The sequence below is a fragment of the Octopus bimaculoides genome, chromosome 23 (assembly GCF_046866305.1).
Source record: "Octopus bimaculoides isolate indiv1 chromosome 23, ASM4686630v1, whole genome shotgun sequence".
NCBI classification, from domain to species: Eukaryota; Metazoa; Mollusca; class Cephalopoda; order Octopoda; family Octopodidae; genus Octopus; species Octopus bimaculoides.
This window is the reverse complement of record NC_142950.1, coordinates 33,481,137-33,507,142: the sequence shown is the minus strand read 5'-3', so window position 1 is coordinate 33,507,142 and position 26,006 is coordinate 33,481,137. Positions and strand designations below refer to the sequence as shown.

General features: G+C 34.2%; 1 protein-coding gene across 32 annotated transcripts in view; it reads right to left on the bottom strand.

Moving 5' to 3' along the window:
* LOC106883544 (tight junction protein 1) overlaps positions 1-26,006 on the bottom strand; it is a 589,197-nt gene that overhangs the window by 81,007 nt on the left and 482,184 nt on the right. For all 32 annotated transcript variants that reach the window (XM_089340327.1, XM_089340345.1, XM_089340343.1 and 29 more), the window contains 4 exons: positions 18,814-18,938; positions 18,126-18,228; positions 17,472-17,562; positions 8,882-8,985 (listed from right to left, as the gene is read on the bottom strand). In XM_089340327.1, coding sequence (XP_089196453.1) covers positions 8,882-8,985; positions 17,472-17,562; positions 18,126-18,228; positions 18,814-18,938 — 423 coding nt within the window. The remainder of the gene's footprint in view (positions 1-8,881; positions 8,986-17,471; positions 17,563-18,125; positions 18,229-18,813; positions 18,939-26,006) is intronic.

Sequence of the window (26,006 nt, the reverse complement as noted above, 5' to 3'; positions counted from 1 at the left end):
TGTCTATGTATAAATATCTATCTACCTACTTATGTATATATATGTATATATATATATATATATATATATATATATATATATATACACATACCTATTATCTATATATATGTGTGTGTGTGTATATAAGCCTGCCTGCCTGCCAACCTATCTGTCTATTTATTTATCTATCTGTATGTGTCTTCACATCTATCTCTCCACCAACAAACTTACATAGTCTTGTGTACACACACATATATAAATGTGAGTGTGTTTGTGTATGTAAATATATATATGCATATATGTTATCTATTTATCTGTATATATAATATATACACATATATATATATACACACACAAATATATGGATACATATATACACACACTTATATAAACATGTATAAATATATACATATATAACAAAAATGTAAAAATTTATTCATTTATCTGACTATCAATCTATATGCCTACATGACCATATCAACATAGTTATCTATAAGGTTTTGTCTTATATATATATATATATATATATATATATATATATATATATATATAGATAGATAGATAGATAGATAGATAGATATAGATATAGATATATACATGTATATAACTATCCATATATCTATCTATCTACATATATAATCACAAATGTATATACATTTATTCATGAGTTGATTTTGAATTCCATAAATACAAAAATGAGAGTACAGATGAGGATAATAATTCTGAACAGTTTCTCAATGGCTTGCTTTCTCCTTCAATTTTTTTTTATTTTTTATGCCAACTCCTCCATGTCAGCATTGATTGACTGCTGTTGTTTCCCACAAACGCAGAAATTTGATTGCTTGTAGGTGTTATTTAGCTTCAGGTCAGCCCTCATCACATCACACAGATCTATCTATGTATCCATCTATCTCTATTTCTTTCAGTCTATCTATCCACCAGTATTTCTATCTATGATATCTACCGTTATATATAAAACCCTTTCCAACAGTAACCCTCTCATCTTTTTATTATTGCTTGCCAAGTGAACCATACACTACATTATCCAGCATGTCCTTAATTTTTTTTGACTGGTAGGATTTGAATGCAGCATAATTTGGTTGTTATTTCTAGCAGATCTAGCAACTATATAAAAGAGCCCTCATTTGTATGATTACAGTAGCTGTTACTGTTGTTGTTTAATCCCCGGTCAATCCTGAGTGAGTAGACCCTGTCTATGATGAAAGGCATTCTAGCCTAGGGGCCTCATGGGGTCAATTACTCAGTTTCCACAGCATATAAGTGACTGAGATCACAACAGTCCCTTTGAATGGGACATCAATTTGTCTCAGGGTTAATCATTTTACAGCTGAGTGGACTGGAGCAATGTGAATTGAAGTGTTTTGCTCAAGAACACAACACACTGCCCAGCGTGAGAATTGAAACCATGATCTTGGCATCACAAGTGCAACACTTCAACCATTAGGCCACATGCCTTCACTCACCATCCTGTCCTTTTTTTTTTCTATGTTTATTGAATCTGGGTTGCATTTGGCTGTCCAAGTGTGTGTTATTAAATGGAAAAACAGTTAGTCTGAATCACCACAAGACATTTTTGTGCATATATATATTGTTTATCCTGTGTTCACCTTTTATGGTGGAAGCATGTAGTATGGATGCAAAAACATGTGTGTTTACATACAAAGAAAGTTTTGATCTTTACTTTTGCACTGAAAGAAGTGAACATATAAAATTTGTATTACAGTATGTATGCATGTGTGTAATGAGAACAGTCATTTTGAGAATGTGTGATAAAATATCTTTGTTTTCGAACCATATATCTTGTGTTGAGGTGAATAGACATGTTAGCTGCATGTGAAAGATTGCGTGTGAAGCTGCAGAGAAGACATGTATCTTTGACTGAAGCCACGCAGGAACTGAGGCTGTTTCTACCATGCAGCACAGAACGAAGCTAGTGTCTCAGAACAAGGTTACTGTATCAAAGCGAGGCTACTGTATCAAAGTGAGGCTAGACGCCTCATCGATATATTTGTCTGCTGTGCAGGCCAACTCATATATTGCTATGTAATATGTAACTCTGCTACAAACTAACAGAAATTTGGCTGCAAATTCAAACATTAGTTCATGTCTTGGTCATGAGGGAAATATCACCTTGCTTGGAAACAGGTGAGGGTTGGCATCAGGCAAAGCATCCAACCATAGAAAAATCTGCCTCAACAAATTAACAAATTCCATCTGACCTCTGCAAGAATGGCAAAATGGAAATCAAACTGATAATGATGATGATGTACCCAATTTCAATGCCATGTCTCAAGTTGTCTCAAGCCTATGAAAAAAGACATATGCTTAAGATATTATACAAGATGTGCTTAAGATGTGTCAGCACACACACAGCTAGATTGAACCCTGGACCATCTAGTTACAAAATAAACTTCTTTTTCTGTATAGAAGCCATGTCAACAGCCTGTTGATGTTACATGTAAAGGAACGACTCAATAGTATAAATGTACAAACCGAAAGTACAGGAGATGAAAGGTTTTAATTATATCAAGAGGAATAGAGCAGAAATGTTTCTAAAGAAAAAGGAAGTGTCTATGTGTGTGTACGTGTGTGTGTGTGTGTGTATGTGTGTGTGTATGTGTGTGTGTGTATGTGTGTGTGTCTGTGCATGTATATTTTCATAAAATAGCAAGTTTTTAATTAAAACAAGATGATTATAAACATCACTTTAGAATTTTAATGGGATTTGCAATCTTTGATTTTAATGCAATTTAAAGTGTGTGTGAGTGTGTGTGTGTGTGTGTGTGTGTGTGTGTGTGTGTGTGAGAGAGAATAAGTATGTGTTTTGTTATTTATTGGCAATTTGAGAAAAGATGTATAATGCAATAGGATATGACTCTCTTTTCCCTCTCTATGTATGTATGTATGTGTATATACATACATATATATATACACACACACATATATGCACACACACAAATATATACATACATTACACATATATATATAAACATACATATGTACATAAATATATATATGTACATATATATATATATATATATATATATATATATATATATATATATATATATATATATATATACCCTCTGTCACACACAAAACCACATACATATAATACACACACACACACACACACACACACACACACACACATTCATATATAACTATTACTTTATTAGTTACACACATACACACGTATATACGAAATGAAGCTTCTTGCTAACACGTCAGTGAAGAAGCCTGTCTTTGGTTGCTTGACTGCTGGAAATAGTCAACAAACCTCCCTCAAATCACTGATTACCATCTTAAAAAAAAGGACACATTGGATAATGTGAGCTTGGGCTTCCTGCATATGGAAAAAAAAGACAGGATTGTCACAGTTGGAATGTCTTTGATCAAAGGTCTGCTTGATCTGTGTTGACCTAGGGTTAAACAACAATTCTAAAATACACACACATTTATATATGTATGTATATATGCATGCAAATATGTAAGTGCACATGCATGTGTGTGTGTGCGTGTGCATGCGTGTTTGTATGTATATATATATATATATATATATATATGTATGTATGTATGTATAGGTGCAGGAGTGGCTGTGTAGTAAGTAGCTTGCTTACCAACTACATGGTTCTGGGTTCATTCCCATTGCATGGCACCTTGGGCAAGTGTCTTCTACTATAGCCTCGGGCCAACCAAAGCCTTGTGAGTGGATTTGGTCAGAATGTAAAGACAGACAAAATACCGCCAAGCATTTCGCCCGGCATGCTAATGATTCTGCCAGCTTGTTGCCTTGTCATATATTATATATAATGCTCTTACTGTATGTATATGAACTTCTTTCAGTTTCCGTCTATCAAATACGCTCACAAGGCTTTGATTGGCCTGAGGCTGTAAAAGAAGGTGTCACACAATGCGACTGAACATGGATCTATGTGGTTGGGAAGCAAACATCTTACCACATAGCTATGCCTGCATCTATTGACAATGTTTTACATAAGACATCTGACTGTATATATATATGTGTATCTGTAGCTAGAGATTTGAACATGTAACACACACACATAGATGTATGTTATATAGAACCTCTAGTAATGTTACACACTTAAAGAATGGTGCATTGGCAGAATCAGTAGAGCAACAGATAAAATTATGATGCTACTTTATGTTCTAAGATCAAATCCCACCAGGCTGATTGTGGTTTTTGTCCATCTGGTGGTGGGGTCGGTACAATAAATTAAGTACCAGAGAAGTACTGGAGTTGATATAATCAACCTGAACTGCTTTCAGTAAATGTATGGCCTTGTATTTAAGTCAGAGATCATAATCCTTTTGGAATGGCAGAAATGGCAGAATTTGTCGATTAAATATCTACTATGGTATCCAGCTGCAGAAACCATATTGAAAAAAAAGGAAGATATTAATGGAAAAGATGTGAACTGCACAAACCACATCCAGGCAACTCATCTAGGACTGAAGTAACTGGGGTTGGGGTGGTGGTGGTGGGGGGGGGACCCCAAACATTTTGATATAGGATCTATCCTGTATCACTTCTTTTTTTTTTTTTTTTTTTTTTATCTCAGAAATCATTATCCTTTTGGAATGGCAGAAATGGCAGAATTTGTAGACATCTACCAGGGTATCCAGCTGTAGAAACCATACTGGAAATGAAGGAAGATATATAAACTACACAAGCCACATCCAGGCAAATTCATCTAGGACTGAAGTAACTGGGGTTGGGGTGGGTGGGTGAAGGATGGAGACTTCAAACATTTTGATACAGGATCTATCCCATATAATTTTTTTCTTTCTTTTTTTTGTATCAAGACTCTTTAGTCTTGTTGCCATTATAAAATACAATCAGTCCATACCGATAGGAAGAGCAACTAGTCATATGAATAACATCAGAGATGCAGTCAGACATATCCAAGCCATAATAGCATGGGAAAACGAATTGTGATGATGATGATGATGATGATGATGATGATGATGATGATGATGGTGACGATGATGGTGGTGATGGTGGTGGTGACGATGATGATGATGAGTGTTTAATTTTGCACCCCCTACCTTGTTGGAGTGATTCTGCCTTTCATCTTCGTGCAGCTGATCAAATAAGTATCAGGTATATTACTCAGAATGATATCATTGATTATATACACCCTAACTTCCCCACCACTGCCCCATGTCCCCATGTATTTGTGGCTCTATGCTGATATTAAAAATCACAACATATATATATATATATATATATATATATATATACATGCACATCCATATACGCACATATGTGCACATGCTCATATATATATCACTTAAAAGAGGTTACTTGTATATCCAGGTTGTAACTACAGCCAGTGGTTTGTCATTAAAATATTAAACAAAAGGTAAAAAGGGGGTCAGGTAGCTTTTGTATAAGGATCAGATATTTCATATGTAGCAATAAAAATCCAATATCATGAGCCTTTACTTTATTGATAGCCTTCTGACAATAAATTACATATAGGTGTGTGTGTGTGTGTGTGTGTGTGTGTGTGTGTGTGTGTGGATATAAGTATAAAACTGGATTAAAGCTGCCGTTGAAGTGAATGCTTGAATAGAGCATTTAGTTCTGCGGATCGTCTTACATCACTCTGATCCAAAGTTAGCGGATGTGATATAACGATCATAGGAAATACATCATCATACATCATCAAACATTTCGTGATATTCTTTCTGTTTTTATTTCGTACATTTAAATGCAAATACACACACACACACACTGAATCACGTATGTGTGATACAGTCTATAATATTCCATCACTTTCAGAAGATCAATGAGACAGTATTTATTTTTGTTGCTTCATTTTTGCTACCCTTGTTGTTTTTGGTTTTAAACATCTCATTGATGTTTATTATTCTTATTATATATTTTTTTCGACTCAACTCTATTATTATGTGTTGATGATTATTCCAATGCAGATCCTGGTTCTAAAAGTACTTATGTCACATGAAAATCAATGACTTGGGCACTTTTAGCAGTAGGAGTTCATCTTGTTTTGTTTTCCTCTCGATGATTTTAGATTAGGTTAGTAAATGTTATTAATATCCTCATATGTGTATGCATATATACATGCTGTGATGTTGTATTAACACTTCACAAAGCAATAAATCCCAATTCAGCAGACTTTTTTTTTATTATTGATATTTAATTTTACATCACGTTGAATTTAGTAACCAAAAATAAAGAATGCTTCATGTTAAACCATGTCGTTAAAGATAAAAGGTTACCTCATGTTAAACTAAACTATCAAAGATAAACAATTACCTCATGTAACTACCTAAGGCAGTGAAGTGACAGAATTGTTAGCACACCAGGTGAAGTGCTTAGTGGTACTTAATCGTTACCTTCTGAGTTCAAATTCCACCAAGGTTGATTTTTGCCTTTCAACCTTTTGGGGTCAATAAAATAAGTACCAGTTGATGTAATTGACTTAACTACTCCTGGGCAAGAATATAAAAATTGTGCCCCTCTGGGAAGCCATGTTGAGCCAGTGTGACAGAGTAGCTCATTAAACCAGTATAATCTCATGCTCAAATTCGTGGCTTCCACATCAGACTGTGGTTGGTGGAAAGAAAATGATGAGGCCTTCATTCTGCAGTGGACTGAATATAGGCAATCCAATCCAATCTGAAACAAAGTCACTAAAGGTAAAATGCTACAAATGGTGCCATCATTTGCAGCTCATTTGTGGATGAGCTGCAAATGATAATGGTATGTAAGGTGTAACTCAGCATAGCTTGTAAACATTCATGCAGATATGTGCACACACAACCATTTACACACACACACACACACACACACACGAAGGGCTTCTTTCAGTTTCCATCTACTGACTTCCTTTGCAATGCACTAGTCAGCCTGGAGCTCCCGTAAGGACAATGTGTGTATGTACATATCCACACGTACACACACACACACATGGCAAATGAAAGACAGAAGATGGAATATATGAGAATTTATTAATCACGGCAATGGTTTTGATACATCTAGTGGAATAGTGGGATGTTGAAGTATGTAAAGCTATAATTAATAGCATGTAAAAATTTCGGCTGAAAAACCCTTTTTGATAGAAAAAAAATCAAAGGCTGGCTGTGGGACTTGAACCCACATCTGTGGATATGCTATTATTTATAGTTTTATGTGCTTCAAACTCCTCTATTCCAAAAACAGAATTATTTCACGTTCTCTCAAAGTTTATAAATATTCTGATGCAACCAACTGTAGAGACATTGCCAAATCAGACTGAAGCCTGGTGCAGCCACTGGCTCTCCAGACCTCAGTCAAACCATCCAACCCATGCCAGCATGGAAAACGGATGTTAAACAATGATGATGATGATGATGATGATGATGATATATATATATATATATATATATATATATATATATATATATATACATATATATATATGTATATATATATATAAACAGTTAAGATTTTAATATAGAAGATACGAGACGTTATAAGCAATATTTTGAGACAGAAAAAGAGCAATGGGCCATTAATTCTTAGCATAAACATTGAATTGAAGTGTGATACTTGGCTGTGTTGGACAGTAGTAGCAGTAAAATCTATCTGCTGGAATCTCAATGGATGACAAATTATCTTAGAAGTGAGATATTAATATGGGTAGAAGTGTGAGTTTATATCAGTAAAACTGCCTGATTTGACAGAAAAAAGTGGTAAGTGATTAGTTCATAGCATAATCAGTAAATCGCCTTCACCCCCACACTGGGCAAGCAACTAATACAATACACATAACAGCTTTTGTCTGTGTCAGGGGTGGTGGAAGGGCCTGGTGTTCTTTTAGGTTTTCTATTGTTTTATATACATTCAGGAAGTACAAATGAGAGAAAGGTGCCATGCAGTGGAACAGAATCCAAAAACCATTTGGTTAGGAAGTAAATTTCTAAGCCACACAGCCACACTTGCACCAAAGAGATAGATATAAAATAAATTCAAAAAATAATAAAATAGAGTTTTCTTTTTCGTTTTTTTCTGTAGTGAGGAATAATGGAAATACTGTGAATGAGTGGAGTTGATAGAAGTTGGTTAGTTGACAGTTAGGAGATGTACTATGGTGGAACACTAAACATCAAATAATGATTTCAAATTTTGGCACAATGCCAGAAATATCTGGGGAGAGGGGTAAGTCAATTACATCGACCCCAGTGCTCAGCCGGTACTCATTTTATCGGCACTGAAAGGATGAGATTTTTGCCACAAAGACAAAGCTGACCGAGGTGGAATTTGAACTCAGAACATAAATATGGATGAAATGTCACTAAGCATTTTGCATGGAATGCTAACGATTCTGCCAGCTCACTACCTTATAAATATCAAACAATAATAATAATAATAATAATAATAATGGTTTAAAATTTTGCCACAAAGGCAGCAATTTTGGGGGAGGGGTGAGTCGATTACATCAATCCTAGTATTCAAATGGTACTTATTTTATCGACCCCGAAAGGATAACAGGTGAAGTCAACCTTGGTGGAATTTGAACTCAGAACGTAGCGACTGGCGAAATATTGCTAAGGATTTCATCTGGCACACTAACGATTCTGCCAGCTCACCACCTTAATAATAATAATAAGAAGAAGAAGAAGAAACAATGTCATATTTTCTGGAATACCAATCAAACTTTTCAGAGCAAAATTTACAGCTGAAAAATGTAAGATGACTTTTGAGGAGCAAAAATTCCATGTGAAGTGCAGCAGGATTTGGAAAGATAGTGACAATGCTTGACTGTTTTCACACTATATACTTTATCAATTTGTACGCTGAAAACCTCAAAATAAAATGAAAATTGTGGAAACAAGCAGTCCTCCTTACCTTTAGAATTGTGTCACCAACCTTCAAACCACCTTGTTCAGCTGCAACACTATGCTTAATGATTTCTTTTACAAAAACGCGACATCCTAGAATAATGCCAAATTCTAGAAAAGGAGAAAAGAAAAATTACTCTATTAACATTAATAAAAATTATGGTAACATCATAGATTGTACATAAAATGTGAGTAATATAATTAAGAATTGCTTAGCTGTTAATTTTAACCCAATTTGTGTGAGACTACCCTGCCCCATTCTGAAGTGTTCATATTTCAGTTGAAATCTCAATGAAAATCTCATTACAGCATTGAATGATAACGTAGAGTTTCAGTTGTCCAGCATCAAACTTGCCTGCACCGTGAACCTACATCTAACATATCTTCTTCACCATCTTTTCTCTCTCACCTCCTCTCTCTCTTTTTCCAACAGGGATAGCCCATATTAAAAAAAAAAAAAAACTGGCATTCTATTGGTTACAATGACAAGGATTTTAGTTGATCTGATCAACAGAACAGCCTGCTCGTGAAATTAATGTGCAAGTGGCTGAGCACTCCACAGACACGTGTACCCTTAACGTAGTTCTCGGGGATATTCAGCGTGACACAGTGTGACAAGGCTGACCTTTTGAATTACAGGCACAACAGAAACAGGAAGAAAGAGCGAGAGAAAGTTGTGGTGAAAGAGTACAGCAGGGTTTGCCACCATCCGCTGCCGGAGCCTCGTGGAGCTTTTAGGTGTTTTCACTCAATAAACACTCACAACGCCCGGTCTGGCAATCGAAACCGCGATCCTATGACCGCGAGTCCGCTGCCCTAACCACTGGGCCATTGCGCCTCCACAACTAAACATATATACATTCAGCAATCTAAAGCCTCATGGCGTCAGGCTCCTGTTAGGGGGTCTGCGAAACTTGAAATAGCAGGGAATTGAATCAAACTGCTTCAGATAATATATATATATATACACACACACACGCACACACTTATATACATACATGCGTATACATCACAAGAGGCTATTTTCAGTTTCCATTCACAAAGCTTTGGTTGGCCCAAGGCTATAACAAAAGAAACTTGCCCAACATGTTACATGTCTTCTACTACAGTCCCAGGCTGAATGTCAACTATATTATTAAATGGAAACATCTTTTCATAAAAGCCGAAAATTAAAGTCTGACATGTTTGTACAAATTTAAATCAAATTTACATAAAATTTTGGTTGCTGGTAACAAAATACTAATATATTAATTTCTAGCAAGTCCTTTGAGAGATCAAGCTATTATTAGTGTATTTAGGAAATAGATAGTAGTGTGTACACTATGGTAGTGTAGGTGATGTTATTAAATAAAAATATCTCATCATAAAAGAGCCAAAAATTGAAGTCTTAAGTTTTCACACAAATTTACATCCTGCAGTGGAGAAAAAAACAACAAGAAAAAAACAAAAAATAATACAAAAAAAAAACCAACAAAGGAAAATTTTTTAAAATATGGGGAAGAAGAAGAAAACCCCCAAATAATGGCAATATGAGACGCAAGTTTTGAACATTTGCCAAATGCTTCTTTTAGAATATAAAATAAAACAAAATTCCAAACCTTTTTCAAAAAAGAATAAAAAATTCCTATAAATTTAGCCATAGTATTTCCATGATATTGAATGTAACAATAAGATTGTTAAAAGTAACAAAAATAATTTTAAAAAATAAAGAAAAAATATATTTATTCCAGGAAATGTTGGCATCAAAACCTTGCTATTTCCTTAGATTCAGAAACAGAAATAGACAATTCTTCATAATCTTAAATAACTGAAACAATTGAGCCAACAAGGAAGCTTCTATGAGGTCATTGGACATACTAGAAATAGCAGCTAAATCTCTGTCAAATCACACTTTAAAAGGTTTTAAAAAAAAGTGGTGGTGGTGGTGAACATTGTGTAATGATGTAAGTTCTAGATCAGTCATGGATAAACTGAAACTCATGGGACTTTTGTCAAAGCTCTTATGGCCTGTGTAAGTGTTAACAAGAGTGGAGGGAATGGAATGAATGAACACACACACACATGTATATCAGCTAGTTGGCAATCTTTCCACCCTGACGAAGGGGGCTAGTGTTATGGCAATGTTTATGTGCATCTTCTAATGGTTGCATATTCTTAAATTTTTGTACACTCGATCTGCCAAGTATGAACATTACAACTATTATGTAATTTCAAGCCCCCCAGAAAGAGCTGTTGGACTTAAAATGCTATGCCTTCTTTCCTTAGCTTTTGATATTGTTTGCACTTCTCATAGATTTATAAATTTCTATATGCTTATACATGAGTGTTTATCTTCTAAGTATTTTCAATTTTTGCTTCTCTCTGTAGATATCCTTATATATATATATATATATATAGACATTTACATGCATATATGTATATTTTATATATTCAGACCCAAACATGTTTATCTACACCACTGTCTCTATTTCTCATACAGATAAAGACAAATACATGTGCATGTATGTGTACATATAATATACATGTTTGACTCAGCTCCTGATTTCTGATGGAATGGACACATCCTACATGTCCACAAAACACTAAGTCATATGGAGCTTAAGTCAAACTGTTTGTTATTGAAAAATATATCCTACCAAATGCATTAAATGCCACTTTCGTTTGACCACTCACTTGTATGTAAATTCTATTTTGAGTTTACATTATAAAACCTGTCAACAAATATCAGCTATCAGATACTATCATCCAACAAAATGGATTGCTTCACTGATGAGATACATGAAAATCCATAAATATCCTTTGAATTTATATAAACATTAACAAGGTGGACAGTGAGCAACTCATTTTATTGCATAATTATACAATTGTTTCTTTAATGCATCACTGGAAGTTTATTGCTGGAATATTATTATATAATACTGATTTATACAAAGACCTGAAGAGCTGATATTTTCCAGCATTGCTTGAATGATATTGATTTGAAGCATCAGTTTGTGTATTACATAATAATTCTAGCAATAAACTTTTGGTAGAGTGTCAATGAAACAATTGTAGAATTATGCAATAAAATGAGTTGTTAATATTCACATCTCTCTCTCTCTCTCTCTCTCTCTCTCTCTCTCTATATATATATATATATATATATATATATATATATACAAGTTAAGAAATGGTGGCGTGAGGAAATTTTGTAAATATAGGCTTAAGCTCATAAACTTTCATCATATATTGACTATAGAAAATAGTCTGATATTGGGGTAGATAAGCCCTTGATGTGGAAAAAAAGGGGGCATTAGTTCATTTCCCATGTGTACTAATGCCCGTTGTTTTTTTTCTATCAAGGGTTTATATGTCCCAGCATTAGACTATTTTCTATAAGGTGTGTATATATATATATATATAGTTATAACACATCACATCACTGTACTGACTCAACTATCAGCTGTGGTAATACACTGCTGATCACAATGCGCTTCTTTGCACTGTTGTAGCTTTTGATTGATGCCACTCTGCTGGTTAGGCAGTCAAGCTAACATTCACTCTGAATGTGATCCGATTCCAGTCTGTCACAGAGTTACCTATTTTACAGCTGAATGAAATGGAATAATGTGAAAGAAAAGGTTTTGCTGAAGAACAGAACACATCAGTCTAGAAATGGAAACCATGATCTTGCGACCATGAGTGTAAAAAACCCTAACCACTGGGCCAGTGGTTCCCCAGTCTTTTCACTACCAAGGACCCCTTTTATTTAAATGGGTTTCCCCACAGACCCCTTTTAATATGCTTATCCTTAATTATATATATATATATATATGTATGAAATTTTGAGTTTAGTTCACAGACCCCCAGCACTACCTTTGCAGACCACCAGGGGCGTGCGGACCACAGGCTGGGAACCACTGCATTAGGCCATGTGCAGAAAGATTGACAGACAGACAAGATACTAGATATATTTTTTAAATGAATTATGTTTTTCTATTCAGTTAGTCTACATGTTATATTAAGTTATGTAGCATTAAATCCAGTTCAACTCTCGTAGATGCTTGAAAATACATGCCTGAATTTCTCAGAAATAATCACACACACACCCACACACACACTTACACACACCCACACAGTGAATTTGAATAATTATTGAAACAAAGCACAGGAAATAGACATTTTCAAAGAAATAAATACATATGTTCTCTTAAATGTAATTTACTTTCTCTTTGCTAGAATTAACATCGTATTGTATATTGTCTCGCCATTGGGATAAGAAGAGGAAATATGATATTGATTTTTTTCTTGGCTTTTTTTTTTCTTTTTTCATTATTGACAAAGATTTTTATCAATTTCATTTTTTATTAAATTATCTTCTCAAAAAACATTCATTTATATATATAAATGTGTGTGTGAGTATGTGTGTGTGTATGCATGTATATAAATATGTACATATATATATGTGTGTGCACACATATAGATATATGTGTATATATAATATATATGCATGTGTGTGTGTGTGTGTATGTGTGTATATATATATGTGTGTGTGTGTGTGTGTGTGTATGCGTATACACATATATATATGTATGTGTTTACATTTTGACAAATTGTTTCACTGAAGGCTGGAGACAAATTGATTCTGTACGATATCAGATTCGCTTCTTTTAAAAAATCTAATTATTAACAGAAATAATTTTAGAAACCACCAGAATTAGTAGAAAATTGGGAAGAGGAGGAGGAGGAGGAGAAACAAATTTAGAGAACTTAAACCAGAATTATTTTCTTAGCAACTCACTCCCTTTATTTTTTTTACTAAGTTTCTGTCTTTGGATTGTAGTTATTTTGGGGGGCCAACTTCAAGGATTCCTGGTCTATTGTCCATTTTTTTTGCCCCCTCTTTTCATTTTGCAGTTTGTGAACAACAGATTCACTGGTTACATGTTTGTAATGGCCCAATCACCAAAACACTGCATTTGAAGATCTCAGGGATACAGTGAGAAATACATGTGCTAGGTTCTGGCCTGTTTCAAAGCCATGATGGAAACTGACAGTGGTAACTCTGAGTAAACCGTTATGCCACAGCCATAACCTTGTTCATATTTTTTAATTCAAAATACTCTTACTTTTTCTTATCCTTTTATACAAACTGAAATTTAGCATGAACACCCTATAATGTATGATTTGGGGAGTATTTGGTTGTCATTTCTAGTACTCAGTGTCTATACGAGGCTTTACACTTCTGATGTAAAAGTAAGTTTGATATATTGACAATAGAAGTTATTTTTCTTGTGAAAACAAAACAAACATAAAAAAAAAACTGTATAAGGAATATATAAAAAATATTATTTTCCAATACTGGCCATTAAGATCTTAAAATAAAAGCAGAGTCTCCGAAAAAAAAGTAATAATGTTCTGTGTTGGTAAACATTATTTGGTAAAATTAGTAAATTTCTGGAAAAGAAAAGAAATTTCTCTCTCCAACAACGGGCTTTGCTTCAAACATTAGGATTCTTGTCTCCCTGTGGCATAAGAATTTATCCAAATTTACTGAATCCACTGTGTTCTTAAAAGCGAAGCAGCAATGTTAATGTGACAGAATCCGGTGCACTTTTAAGGATTAGTGCTTAAGATTTAGGCATACCATAAATCAGAAGAAAACAATGGCGATCATATTTATTTCATATTGCATTTTGTGAACAATAAATACAGTTGTTGGTTAGTGGTTTCCAATGGGACAATCACTGCCTCACTGAAATTTCACAGGGACTGTCTATGTAACTCAGGCAGAACAAACACCACAAGAGACTTAATTTTAAAAACACTGGTTTATATTATTTTTCTTACTGTTTATATCTTTCTCTGTTATACATCACATGCCACACACACACACAAACATATATACATGTATATATATATATATATACAGAAATGCATGTATGATAGACTCCTACACTGTTTCCATCAAACAAAATTCCACTCAGCCCAAAGCAATAGCAGAAGTCACTTGTTCAGAGTGTCACACACTGGAATCAAATCCGGAACTACATGATTGCACAACTCTGAAACACATGACTATGTCTGCAACCAAAACTGAAGTAGAAAAGATTGTGAAGGCAATCTTCTAAATCTTCTTATACTCTAAGTGCAATGAGATGAGCCGAGTAGAACCAATCAATGTATGTTAAAATGCAAACCTCTGAGGACACTTCTTCCAGATGTCACAGAAGGGATTATTTCCATGACCATGGATCAATAATTGTCTTTATCTTATTGTTGACAATGAATTATATTAGAAGGGATCAACTTATTTTACCCAAGCAAACAGTAGAGTCCAAGATAACTAGTAGTGGCTTATGTCAGCAAATTAATTCAAAAGTGGAATTAGTTTGCCTTAAGAAAGAGGAAACTAATGTAATTAGCACAATCCTTAGTAAGGAAAATAAGAAGGGGAATATATAATAAAGAATTTTTATTCAGCCCACCAACTATTTGCAACATCAGTGATTTATTAACCATTAATTTACACTACCAGTAGAAGTGAAATCCTTGTGGCAGACCAATTTAATTCTGCTCTTTCATTCTTCTACAGGTTTCAGTTTTTGGACCGTGACCATGCTGAGGCACTATCTTTGAGGATATATATATATATATTTTTAAGATTATTATAACCCCCCCCCCCAGTCTCTTAGGTACTTAGTTTACTGATATCTATTTAATGAATGTTTAAGTTCACCTTGATGTAAAGGTATTAACTTAATGTCAAAATACTGCAAAATCTTTTTGTTTGATGCACCAATCTACTAACAATCTAATACACACACACATACACACAGTGTCCATTTTTATGTCTGTTTTTCGATGCTAGTATGGGTTAGACAAATACATATTGTTTTAGCAATATGCATGTGTGTGTATGTGTATATGTATGAATGCATGTGTGAATGTAAGTAGATATAATGGGGTACCCATATAGCTCTGCCTACCAAATTTTACTCACAAGGTAATTATCAGCCCATGGTTAGGGTAGAAGTCATTAATTACCGAAAGTATCACTGCGCAATCAAACTGATCTTAAAACTACACATCTGCAAAATAATCTGTTTAACCATGCAAGTGTAGTCGTTAATAACCTTCACCACGATGACCTGGGGTTAAACAATAACAGCAGCAAATCATAGTGATCACAGCTGGAACAAATTTGAGCATAAGTTTGCCGTAAGCTCAACAACAACAACAACAAGTTGTAGTAGTCATGGCTGGAACTCACAATCGTAGGTTTGCTTGCCCAGGGCTAACATTGGCTTGAACAATGACAAAGACATCGACAATAACAGCAGCAACAATGTAGCAAAATTATAAACAAAATTTGTTTCCAAAGAGGCAGTGAACCATTGTGTGTTTGTGTAACAAGAAAATATATGTATCTATAGTGTTACAAACAAAATTTATCACGCATCACTAGCTTTGCAGACTGGTATGTTTGGATGTTAGCGTATTTATAAATAAAAGACTGATATGTTTAGGATATTGGAACTGGAATTGAAGATTCTGGTGTGTGTGTGTGTGTGTGTGGGGTTCTGATAAATTACGATAACCTGACTTTGTAATAGTGATGGAATCCAGAATGATTTAATGTAAGCTTAAAAAGGCAGCTTGTAATGTTGTTGTGAGAAGCATCTACACACACACACACACAAATATATGTGGATATATATATATATATATATACACATACCTATATGTGTGTATGCACGGGCATGGCTGTGTGGTAAGGAAGCTTGCTTCCCAGCTACATGGTTTCGGGTTCAGTCCCACCGTGTGGCACCTTGGGCAAGTGTCTTCTGCTATAGCCCCGAGCCGACCGAAGCTTTGTGATTGAATTTGGTAGGCGGAAGTTACTGCCGTGTGTGGATATGTCTGTGTATGTGCTTGTGCCTCTCTCCCAGAGAGAGAGAGAGAGAGAGAGAGAGAGAGAGAGAGAGAGAGAGAGAGGATATATATATATATATATATATATATATATATATATATATATATATATATCAAGATTGGAGCTTATGGTATTATTTCTAACTCTGTATCTACAATTGTTTCAATACAACAATACGTTAATATATTAATATGGCACAGCTCAGATTCAAGTCGCTTTTATATACTACATCTGTATGTGTGTGTGTGTGTGTGTGTGTGTGTGTGTGTGTGATAGTTCACTTATTAATTTTAATTGACAATGGTCAAAGTAGATGACAGATTAGCAGAAGGTTTTTTTCTTTCCTTTTATCTTCTTTTTTTTTATAGTGTGAAAGAGATGCACAAATGAAAGCACAAACACTCTCTCAGCCTTGAACAACATGTTCAGTGGCAAGATGAAGTCAAGGCAACTATCTCTCTCTATTTCTTGCTTACTTTTTCTATATATCTCACTTTCCTCCTTTCTCTTCCTCTTTTTTCTTCCAATCCTCTCTTTCTTTCTTTCTTTCTTTTCCTCTTATATCTCTTCCCCCGTTTCTCTCCCATAAAATAATATGACTAAGAAAGAATCCAACAACCCCATCTTCATTACATTGAAAAATGTCCGGAGAAATAGAAATAAAGAAAGAATGTATATTTACCGTCTTTTCTATTTTTCTTGGAAAGCGTAAGTTTTATGGGCTGAGATTCCCATTCCGAAGAAGAAGTTTGAATGGCTTTCCGTCGTATCACCTGATCAAGAAACAAATGCAAATAAATATCAAAGCTTTATCACACAAAATCAGACACACACGTACAAATTGTTACTTGTTAACATGGTTAACATTCATGAAATTTTTTTGGCAGGGCCACCATGATTAGTATTGGAGGAATTGAACTGGAAAACATATGGTAACTGCAATGCAAGCTTCTCAGTCTTACTGCTGTAACTGTCCCCATTTCAATTTTCTCAAGAAAGAAATCATTAATTTTTGCATTAACCCTTTGCTTGTACTGCGTATCTCATGTGCTATACAGGACATATATTTCCCTAGGGTCCATGCATTATATATGCTTACACATTCTAAAATCTTTTCAACCACCAGGGTAACTTGGGACTCATGAAAGGAAAGCTTTATATTACTGAGAATGTATGAAATGGGGGCTAACTATAAGTCTGAAAATAGATAAGTAAGGATATTTAGGACAAACTTATGAAAGTGCTTTGAAGGGGCAAAAGGTTAATTCAATAAGGTCATTAAGACAACATCTTAATTTCCTCTGTTTAATTATATGACAAACAAACAGAAACTCACCAAATGGGCAGTTTTTCCACTCTCTTTTAGTAAAGTTACAGCAGTATTGTAGTCTACATTCTCCAACGATAAACCATTTACACTAATCACTCGATCATTAATTCTGAAATAATTTATAAAAAAAAAAAAAACAATGAGAGAGAGAGAGAGAGAGAGAGGAAATCAGTGTCAAACAAAGCAGTTGTACAAATGTTATTAAAATCCTATTAAAATGGTAATAGAAAAACTTCCACTAAAATTAAACCATTTCAATTATCTAAATGCAAGCTATTTTTTCATATCCTAAAATGGTTTCCAATTTAATAATAATTAAGTAAAAAAAAAAAGAAAAAGAAAAGAAAATTAAATAATGCAGTAAAAAAAAAATAATTGAAAACATTAAGTATAAAGTAAAATAATTACATAAAATGTGTCTATATTGATGGGCGTATGAGTATATATGCATGCATATGTGTGTATATGTACATAGACAGATATATATGTGTGTGTGTGTGTGTGTGTGTGTGTGTGTGTGTGTGTATGTATGTATGCATATGTATGTATGTATATGTGGGTGTTTGTGTATGCATACATGTGTGTATGCATGCCACTGAAATTATTGATTGAAAACAACATGCTTAATAACTTTGAACAGTATCGACTGTTGAAATCAAAGAGGGCCAGGTGTAAAAGCAGATAGCTAACTTACTGCAGCTTTCCTTCAGCAGGGCCTGCTTTAAGGACATCACAAATAGCTATAGAGGGGTCTCCATTGTCGAAATGTGGATTGTCTCGACCACCACTTACAGCAATGCCAAATCCAAAATTATCAACCTGCGGAAATACAAGAAAAAAAAAAATGTGTTTCAGGATAATATATGAGGTATGGCTGTGTGGTCAAAAAGTTTACATTGAAATTACATGAGTTAAGGTTCGATTCTACAATGGGGGCATTTTAGGAAGTGTCTATTACTTTTAGGTTCATTTTGATGGGTTAGTGTGTCTATTTAAAAATAAGCCTTCTCTCATAATTTTATGTAAGAATTTCTTTTTTATGTTCCAAACACAAGCTTCATAACGATTTCAAATTTTGGTACAAGGACAGCAATTTTAGGGGTGGTGGTAAGTCACTTAAATCAATCCCTATTTTATTTTATTGACCCTAAGATGATGATGATAATGATGATGTACTCTTCTCCCATCAAAGATGACATATGAGTGTTCAGATTTTGCCAAAGGACCTGCACAAATGATTTGTTTATAGTGATCAAATGTATGTGCTGTACATTAGCTCATTCCCTCCATCAAACTAACATTACTTGAACAGGTGTATGGTGTACCTTGCATCAGATGCCGAAGTGATCATAAAGCAATGAGATGAAGTGTTTTGCTCAAAAACACAATGTACCACCTGGTCTAGGAACTGAAACCACAATCTCATGTGCAACACCTTAACCACTAGGCCATGCATCCACACAACAATAATAATAATAATAATAATGATAATGATAATCGTTTCTATTATAGGTACAAGACCTGAAATTTGGGGGATGAAAGGCAATGTCAACCTCAGCAGAATTTGAACTCAGAACATAGTGATGGACAAAGTACCACTAAGCATTTCGTCTGGCATGCTAACAATTCTGTCAACTCACCGCCTTAATAATAATAATAATAATAATGATGTTAATTGGCACAAGGTCAACAATTTTGAGAAGAGGATCTCTGTCGATACCATCACCCCAAGTACTTGACTGATCCTTTATTGCATTAATCCCAACCTCACCACCAGAAGAATGAAAGGTAAAGTTGACTTTGGTGGGATTTGAACTCAGAATGTAAACAGCTGGAACAAATACCACAGAGCATTTAACGGTTCTGTCGGCCCACTTCTCTCAATTATGATGATGATGATGACGATGATTTTTCCTGGACACAAGGGCTTACAATGTTAAGGGCAGCACAAAGATAAATATGTAAAAACAAAATAGTGTGTGTGTGTGGGGGGGGGGGCTGAGGGTTATGGAGTAAAAAGGACAAGAACAACAAACAAAAAAAAAACATCAATAACTAAATAGTAACGACATTAAAGAACGAAATGACAAGAAATAATCCCCAGAACGATAAGTTCCAGAAAACAGAAACACCAGGGTCTGTAAATATTTAATGCTTTTTCGCACAGCGTTTGTTTAATCTTGAACACTTTTTCTGTATATGTCAGAAAACAAAGTCTTGACGTATTTCTCAAACCGCAAATAATAATAATGGTAATAATAATGTTCATGACAGTGATGATGATGATGGTAACGAATGATAATTAGGCATGCTGTATGTACCTAATTTGCTTCCGCTGTAATGGATAAGAATGCAGTTTGGTACAACAGCAGTAGAGAGGTTGAAAATATAATATAATAGGCAGCTGCAGATAACAGTACAAATGCTGGAGAGGAAAAGAAAATATCTGATGCAAAGACTACACCAGAATATACATACATACACACACGAATAAAGATAGGGAGACAGGAGTGACAAAATAAAGCTCTCCTTGGTCAGTTACTATCCAGTGAGATTAGGGAGGTAAGAATGACTATAGAAGATAATTAGATAAACCAATGCCTAAAAAAAAAAAAGACGGGATAATAATGGCTAGAATACTTTTGATCACAGTTTTCTTTTTGGTTAGCACTGTCCTGCTGCTAAATGACAATAACATAATCCCCTTCTATTATTAAAGATAAGAGACATGAAATAATCTCTATCAACATATCAAAGTCCTTTTGACTACAAGATTTCTTAAGAGAACCTACTGGAATATATGGAGTGTAAAAAAAGACGGAGATGGTCATGGCTAAAATGCTTTTGATCATAAGTTTGTTCTATCACAGCTATCCCAGGGCTAAACAACAACAACAACAAGTTCATTATTGAAGATGGAGATAAGAAAGAAATAACAATGTATCAATCCCCTTCTGATCAGAACATCTCTCAACAGAGAACATTGAGAAGCTACCAAAATGTAAGGATTCAGAGATAGAAGAAAATCCAATCTCAAATAAAAGTTGAGCCTAGATACAGCTGCAATGCTACGTAATTAACAAGTCTTGCACAACAACAGCTGCACTCTGAGTCTGCTTTCTTCACCTGGCCACCATCAATATTTGTAGGTATACAGGTGGTGCTCCAGTATGGCCACAGTCTAATGACTGAAATATATTAAAAATACTGATTTTACAAAACAAACAGCTTTCAAATTTAATTATTCTTTTGTTTCTTTTATTTACGATATATATAATGTGCCATCTTGTGAAAATATGCTTTCATACAATTTACCCGAAGTGTCAGGTGTATATGAAAGGCTCTGTCGTATTTACCGACTACATTCCATATCTGTATCTACACCAGTGGTTCTTAAAAGGGGGCTGTATAAGATTTTGTAGTTAAAATTTATCTGCAATAAAATTGGTTGTACTTCGACAATATACGAAATGTTTCAACAATTATTTTACACAATTTCTAATGATATTCAAATATAAAAATACAATAGGATTTAAACAATGAATGACCGGGGTGGGGGTCCATCGAAGTGAAATAGGAATCAAAGGAGTCCATAGATAAAAAAAATGGTTGAAAAACACTGGTGTATACAATCAGTTAAAATAAAGGCCTCCATTTCTTATGCAACCCCTAGTGGAGCCCTTCCTTGATTTTGGTGTAGCTCAGTCATCCCATATTAATTGCCAGTGAATGATCTGATAAATACATATTGCAATTATCAATGATAAAAGTTTTTAAAATAAATGCATCCATGTCTGGTAAAAAGGAAGTCTACAAATGCAACTCCTAACATGAAAAGGAAAGTAAATAAATAAACATTTTGTTCCATATCTTCACAACGTACGTTAGTAATAATTAAGTTATTTATTATCTTACGCTAATTTAGTAGGATTATAGACATATGTAGATTAATCCCTCGCCATATCGTGGTTCACCTAATGTGCACCCATTACACCACGGATTTTTCTGGCTTATATACGTAAATTTATATCACAGACTCCTCAGTATATCCAGGTTTCTGTGACTGATAAGTATTTATATTCTTTTAGATTTTAATTATTTCTGTGGGAGGTTTTGGAATGCAACACTTGCGATAGTTGAGGGATTACTGTAAATACTTTACGTTAATTTTGTAACTTGTATTAACGTGAGCTAATTAAATAAAAACAATATATTTTTTTAACATGTAGAACATTCCCCTGCTTATATTATATAATGAGTTTGTTTTACATCAATCTGAATTATGGCGCCAGTGTAAAGTGTAGGCTGCCTGCCTATATATCTGTCTGTACATATGTATATTATATACATTATATATATTTTATAACATATTTATTACATACATATACATGCAAGACATACAGTATATGTATTACATATAACAAACATTAAATATATACTATCTATATTTATTATTTACATATGTAATATCTATTATATACATATGCAAATGCACACATATATATGATAGTGTATATATATATATATATATATATATATATATATATGTATCAGATCTCTGCCTCAATTTAAACCAGGTTTGTGCTTTTCTACTTAGGACAATTTTCAGAAATAGGAACAGGATCTTTCAAACTGAATGATGATGTCATAAAAAAATTAGCCAATGACACGACTACATATCAAATTCACTGACAGATGTCAGCAAAATTGCTGATGAATCAAATTTTGCTAATTGCAAATCAGTTGAGCTTAAATTTAGCTAAATCAGTAAGATAGACAGTCAGTCATAACATCAGAAAGACCGGATCTGAGAGCAGTGTAGGCAGCAGAACTGAGAACAGTATGCAGTCATGCATTTCAGTGAGGCTGTATTTAACAACATAGATAAACACAGGTATATAAAATACCATGCATTTTAAGGTCTTGATTTCTTAAAATTATCTCTGCCTCTGGAGGGTGTTTAATAATTACAAAATGGCAATTAAAGCTATTTCCACTAGAAAAGGAAGATAATCTCAAGAATCATGAATTCTTAAAAGTCGATATACTATTAAGAACAAGCTTATTGTTGGACAGTTGAGGACATGTTTCAGGCTCAATAGTCATCATCAGTATGACAACTGTCCAATTTTATCTCCAGTGGCCCAGGGACTGAGACAAATACAAGAGTAGAACACATTTATGGCTTAGGTGATTTGCATAATTTCGGACCTACCGAATATGAAGAGTCTGCAACATGAATGACCTACAAACTTAAGAATTATATATACTATGGCAACTGATGCTTGCGTTCAATCACAAATTCTCTTTTCCTTGTCTACACATAATTACAGAACCTGCTCAACTAAACTGCCGCATAGAAATAACTTTTTTATGCTACTCTCTAGTTCCTCACAGATGGCTGTTTTGATAATAAACATAGGAGGAATCAAAAACAAGACATCTCTCATGCATTTATACAACTTTCCATTCATCTCATTATTAATGCAGTAACACACATACATCTATGTGTTTCAACTGGTAACCACTTCATATTTATTTACATTCATTCCAACTACACTCTCGGAGTGGTTGGCGTTAGGAAGGGCATCCAGCTGTAGAAACTCTGCCAAATCAGATTGGAGCCTGGTGTCACCTCTTGGTTCACCAGTCCTCAGTCAAATCGTCCAACCCATGCTAGCATGGAAAGCGGATGATAAACAACGACGATGATGATGATGATGATTTCATTTCATATGTTAAATTGGTGAAGTTGAATATTACATACACCAATGAGCTTCAGTGCAGTTTCTGCCTACTTGAATTTCAAATACACTGGTTAAGTTTAGGGTGACGCAGAAGACATTTGCACAAGGTGTCATGCATTGGGAGTGAACCTGAAACTGTGTGGCTGAAAGCAAACTTCTTAACCACACAGCCATGCCGGCACCTATATATATATATCTTCTATGCAAGTAACTCAGTGATAAACAGAGAAATAAATTGTTGATATCGACAAAGATAAAGTTCCTGGAATAATGACATTTTGACCATTTCCTTCAGAAGACTGACCAAAGATGATCAATATAATCTACCTGCTTCTTCGTTGGCCTGTCTGACTGTGCCATAAAAGCTCCCTTCACACTTTCACATTAGTACTCTTAACCTTCTCTCTCTTTTTCTTCTGCTGCTTCTTACTCTCCTCTTAACCGTTTCTCCTTTCCTTGTCTTTCTTTTCCTCTATTCTTATCTCTATTTCTTTACCCCTTCAAATTCACTTTCTCCTTTATCTCTTTTTACCTCTTACTCTCTCTCTCTCTTTCTCTTCTGCCCCTTTCCCTTATATTTCTCTTTATCCCCCTCCCAACATCTCTCATGCTCCTTGACCCCATTACATCAAATCTGTGTTCCTTTGTCCAACAATAAATAACCTGTCTTTCATCTTTAGTCATTTCAAAAATTCACTGCTAAAATAACCATTTGTTATTCTCGAAATTTCAAAACCCAAACTTTCTGCCATCAAAGTCAGCCTGCATCATTTGTCTCTCAATAAAGAACTTGTCCAAATCAACCAAGACAACATACAAAATATGTGACCCTGCGCCATAATTTATACATAATCACTTTGCCTTGTCCAATACAAGCCAAGGTAAGGTACCTATGTACATGATTAGTCTACCTGTTAAAATTAGTAGCAAAATTTCACTTAAATCTCATACCATACTGTCATAGGAAAGGAAAAGAAGTTTTGGATATATTTAGTTTGGAAAATATAACACATGATGGTCATGGCTTGAAAATGTTTAATCATAAGTCTTCTTCATCAGAAAAGAGAGTTTAGTAACAATAATGACAACCTGTTCAATATGAGATAGTTATAGTTCTAGCAGGTCATTCAATATGCTAAAAATAGCAGCCAAATCTCACTCTCTTTCTCTTGAATCACATCCTACCGTCTTAAAAATGACAACACATATCTGATAATATGAAATTGAAATATATTAAGTTTTAAAAAGAAAAGAAAAAGATAAAATTGAAAAACAAGAACACCTTTGATTGTAAGCCTGTTCAGTCGAAGCTGACAGTCAAAATGAAACAACAATAACAAGAAAGACTAATGAAGGATTATCTTATTCATTCATGGGCAACTGTAACCTGTGGAACCTTCTGAATGGCTCACCTGATGATAAGCCATGTCTCATGTGACCTGATTCTCAAAAAAAAGTTTACCAATGCCTGATACAAATGATTGTTTGATCTGACAGAAGTAGCAGCCAAATCTCCTTCAAGTCACATTCTACTTTAAAAAAAAGGGGGGGTAAATTGGATAATGTAGTCTTATGTATATTATATCGGATGAAAAAAATACAGTCATAACCAGAGCACATTTGATTATAGGTCTACTGGATGAAGACTAACCCAGGGTTAAACAACAATAACCTGATCTTTAATCTCTGTAATCTCTGACACAAGGATTACAAATTTCAAAATGGGAATCTTTTAAGATGAGATAAAAATAAAAAAAAGGAGGGATACATGAAGCAATGTAGCAGTTGCTCAAGAGACTAATACAGTATTTTCAAGCATACAGGTCAATATAGTGTAAACATTCAAACATCATCAATTCCTTTCCAAATCTTGCTGTATTTTACAAGGAATTTTTGGTCCTCCAAATTCGTCTTGGCACATAAGTCAACTTGACCTTTTTTTGGTGTAAATTTTCATCTGGAAAATTCAACTTGTATGCTGGAAAAAAAGGTAATAGCAGGTATGTTCCCACAAATTACATGCTATCACCTTAGAAGAAAAGAGACATGTTGGACAATAGAGTCGAATATATATATATATATATATATATATATATATATATATATATATATATATATATATATATATATATATATATAT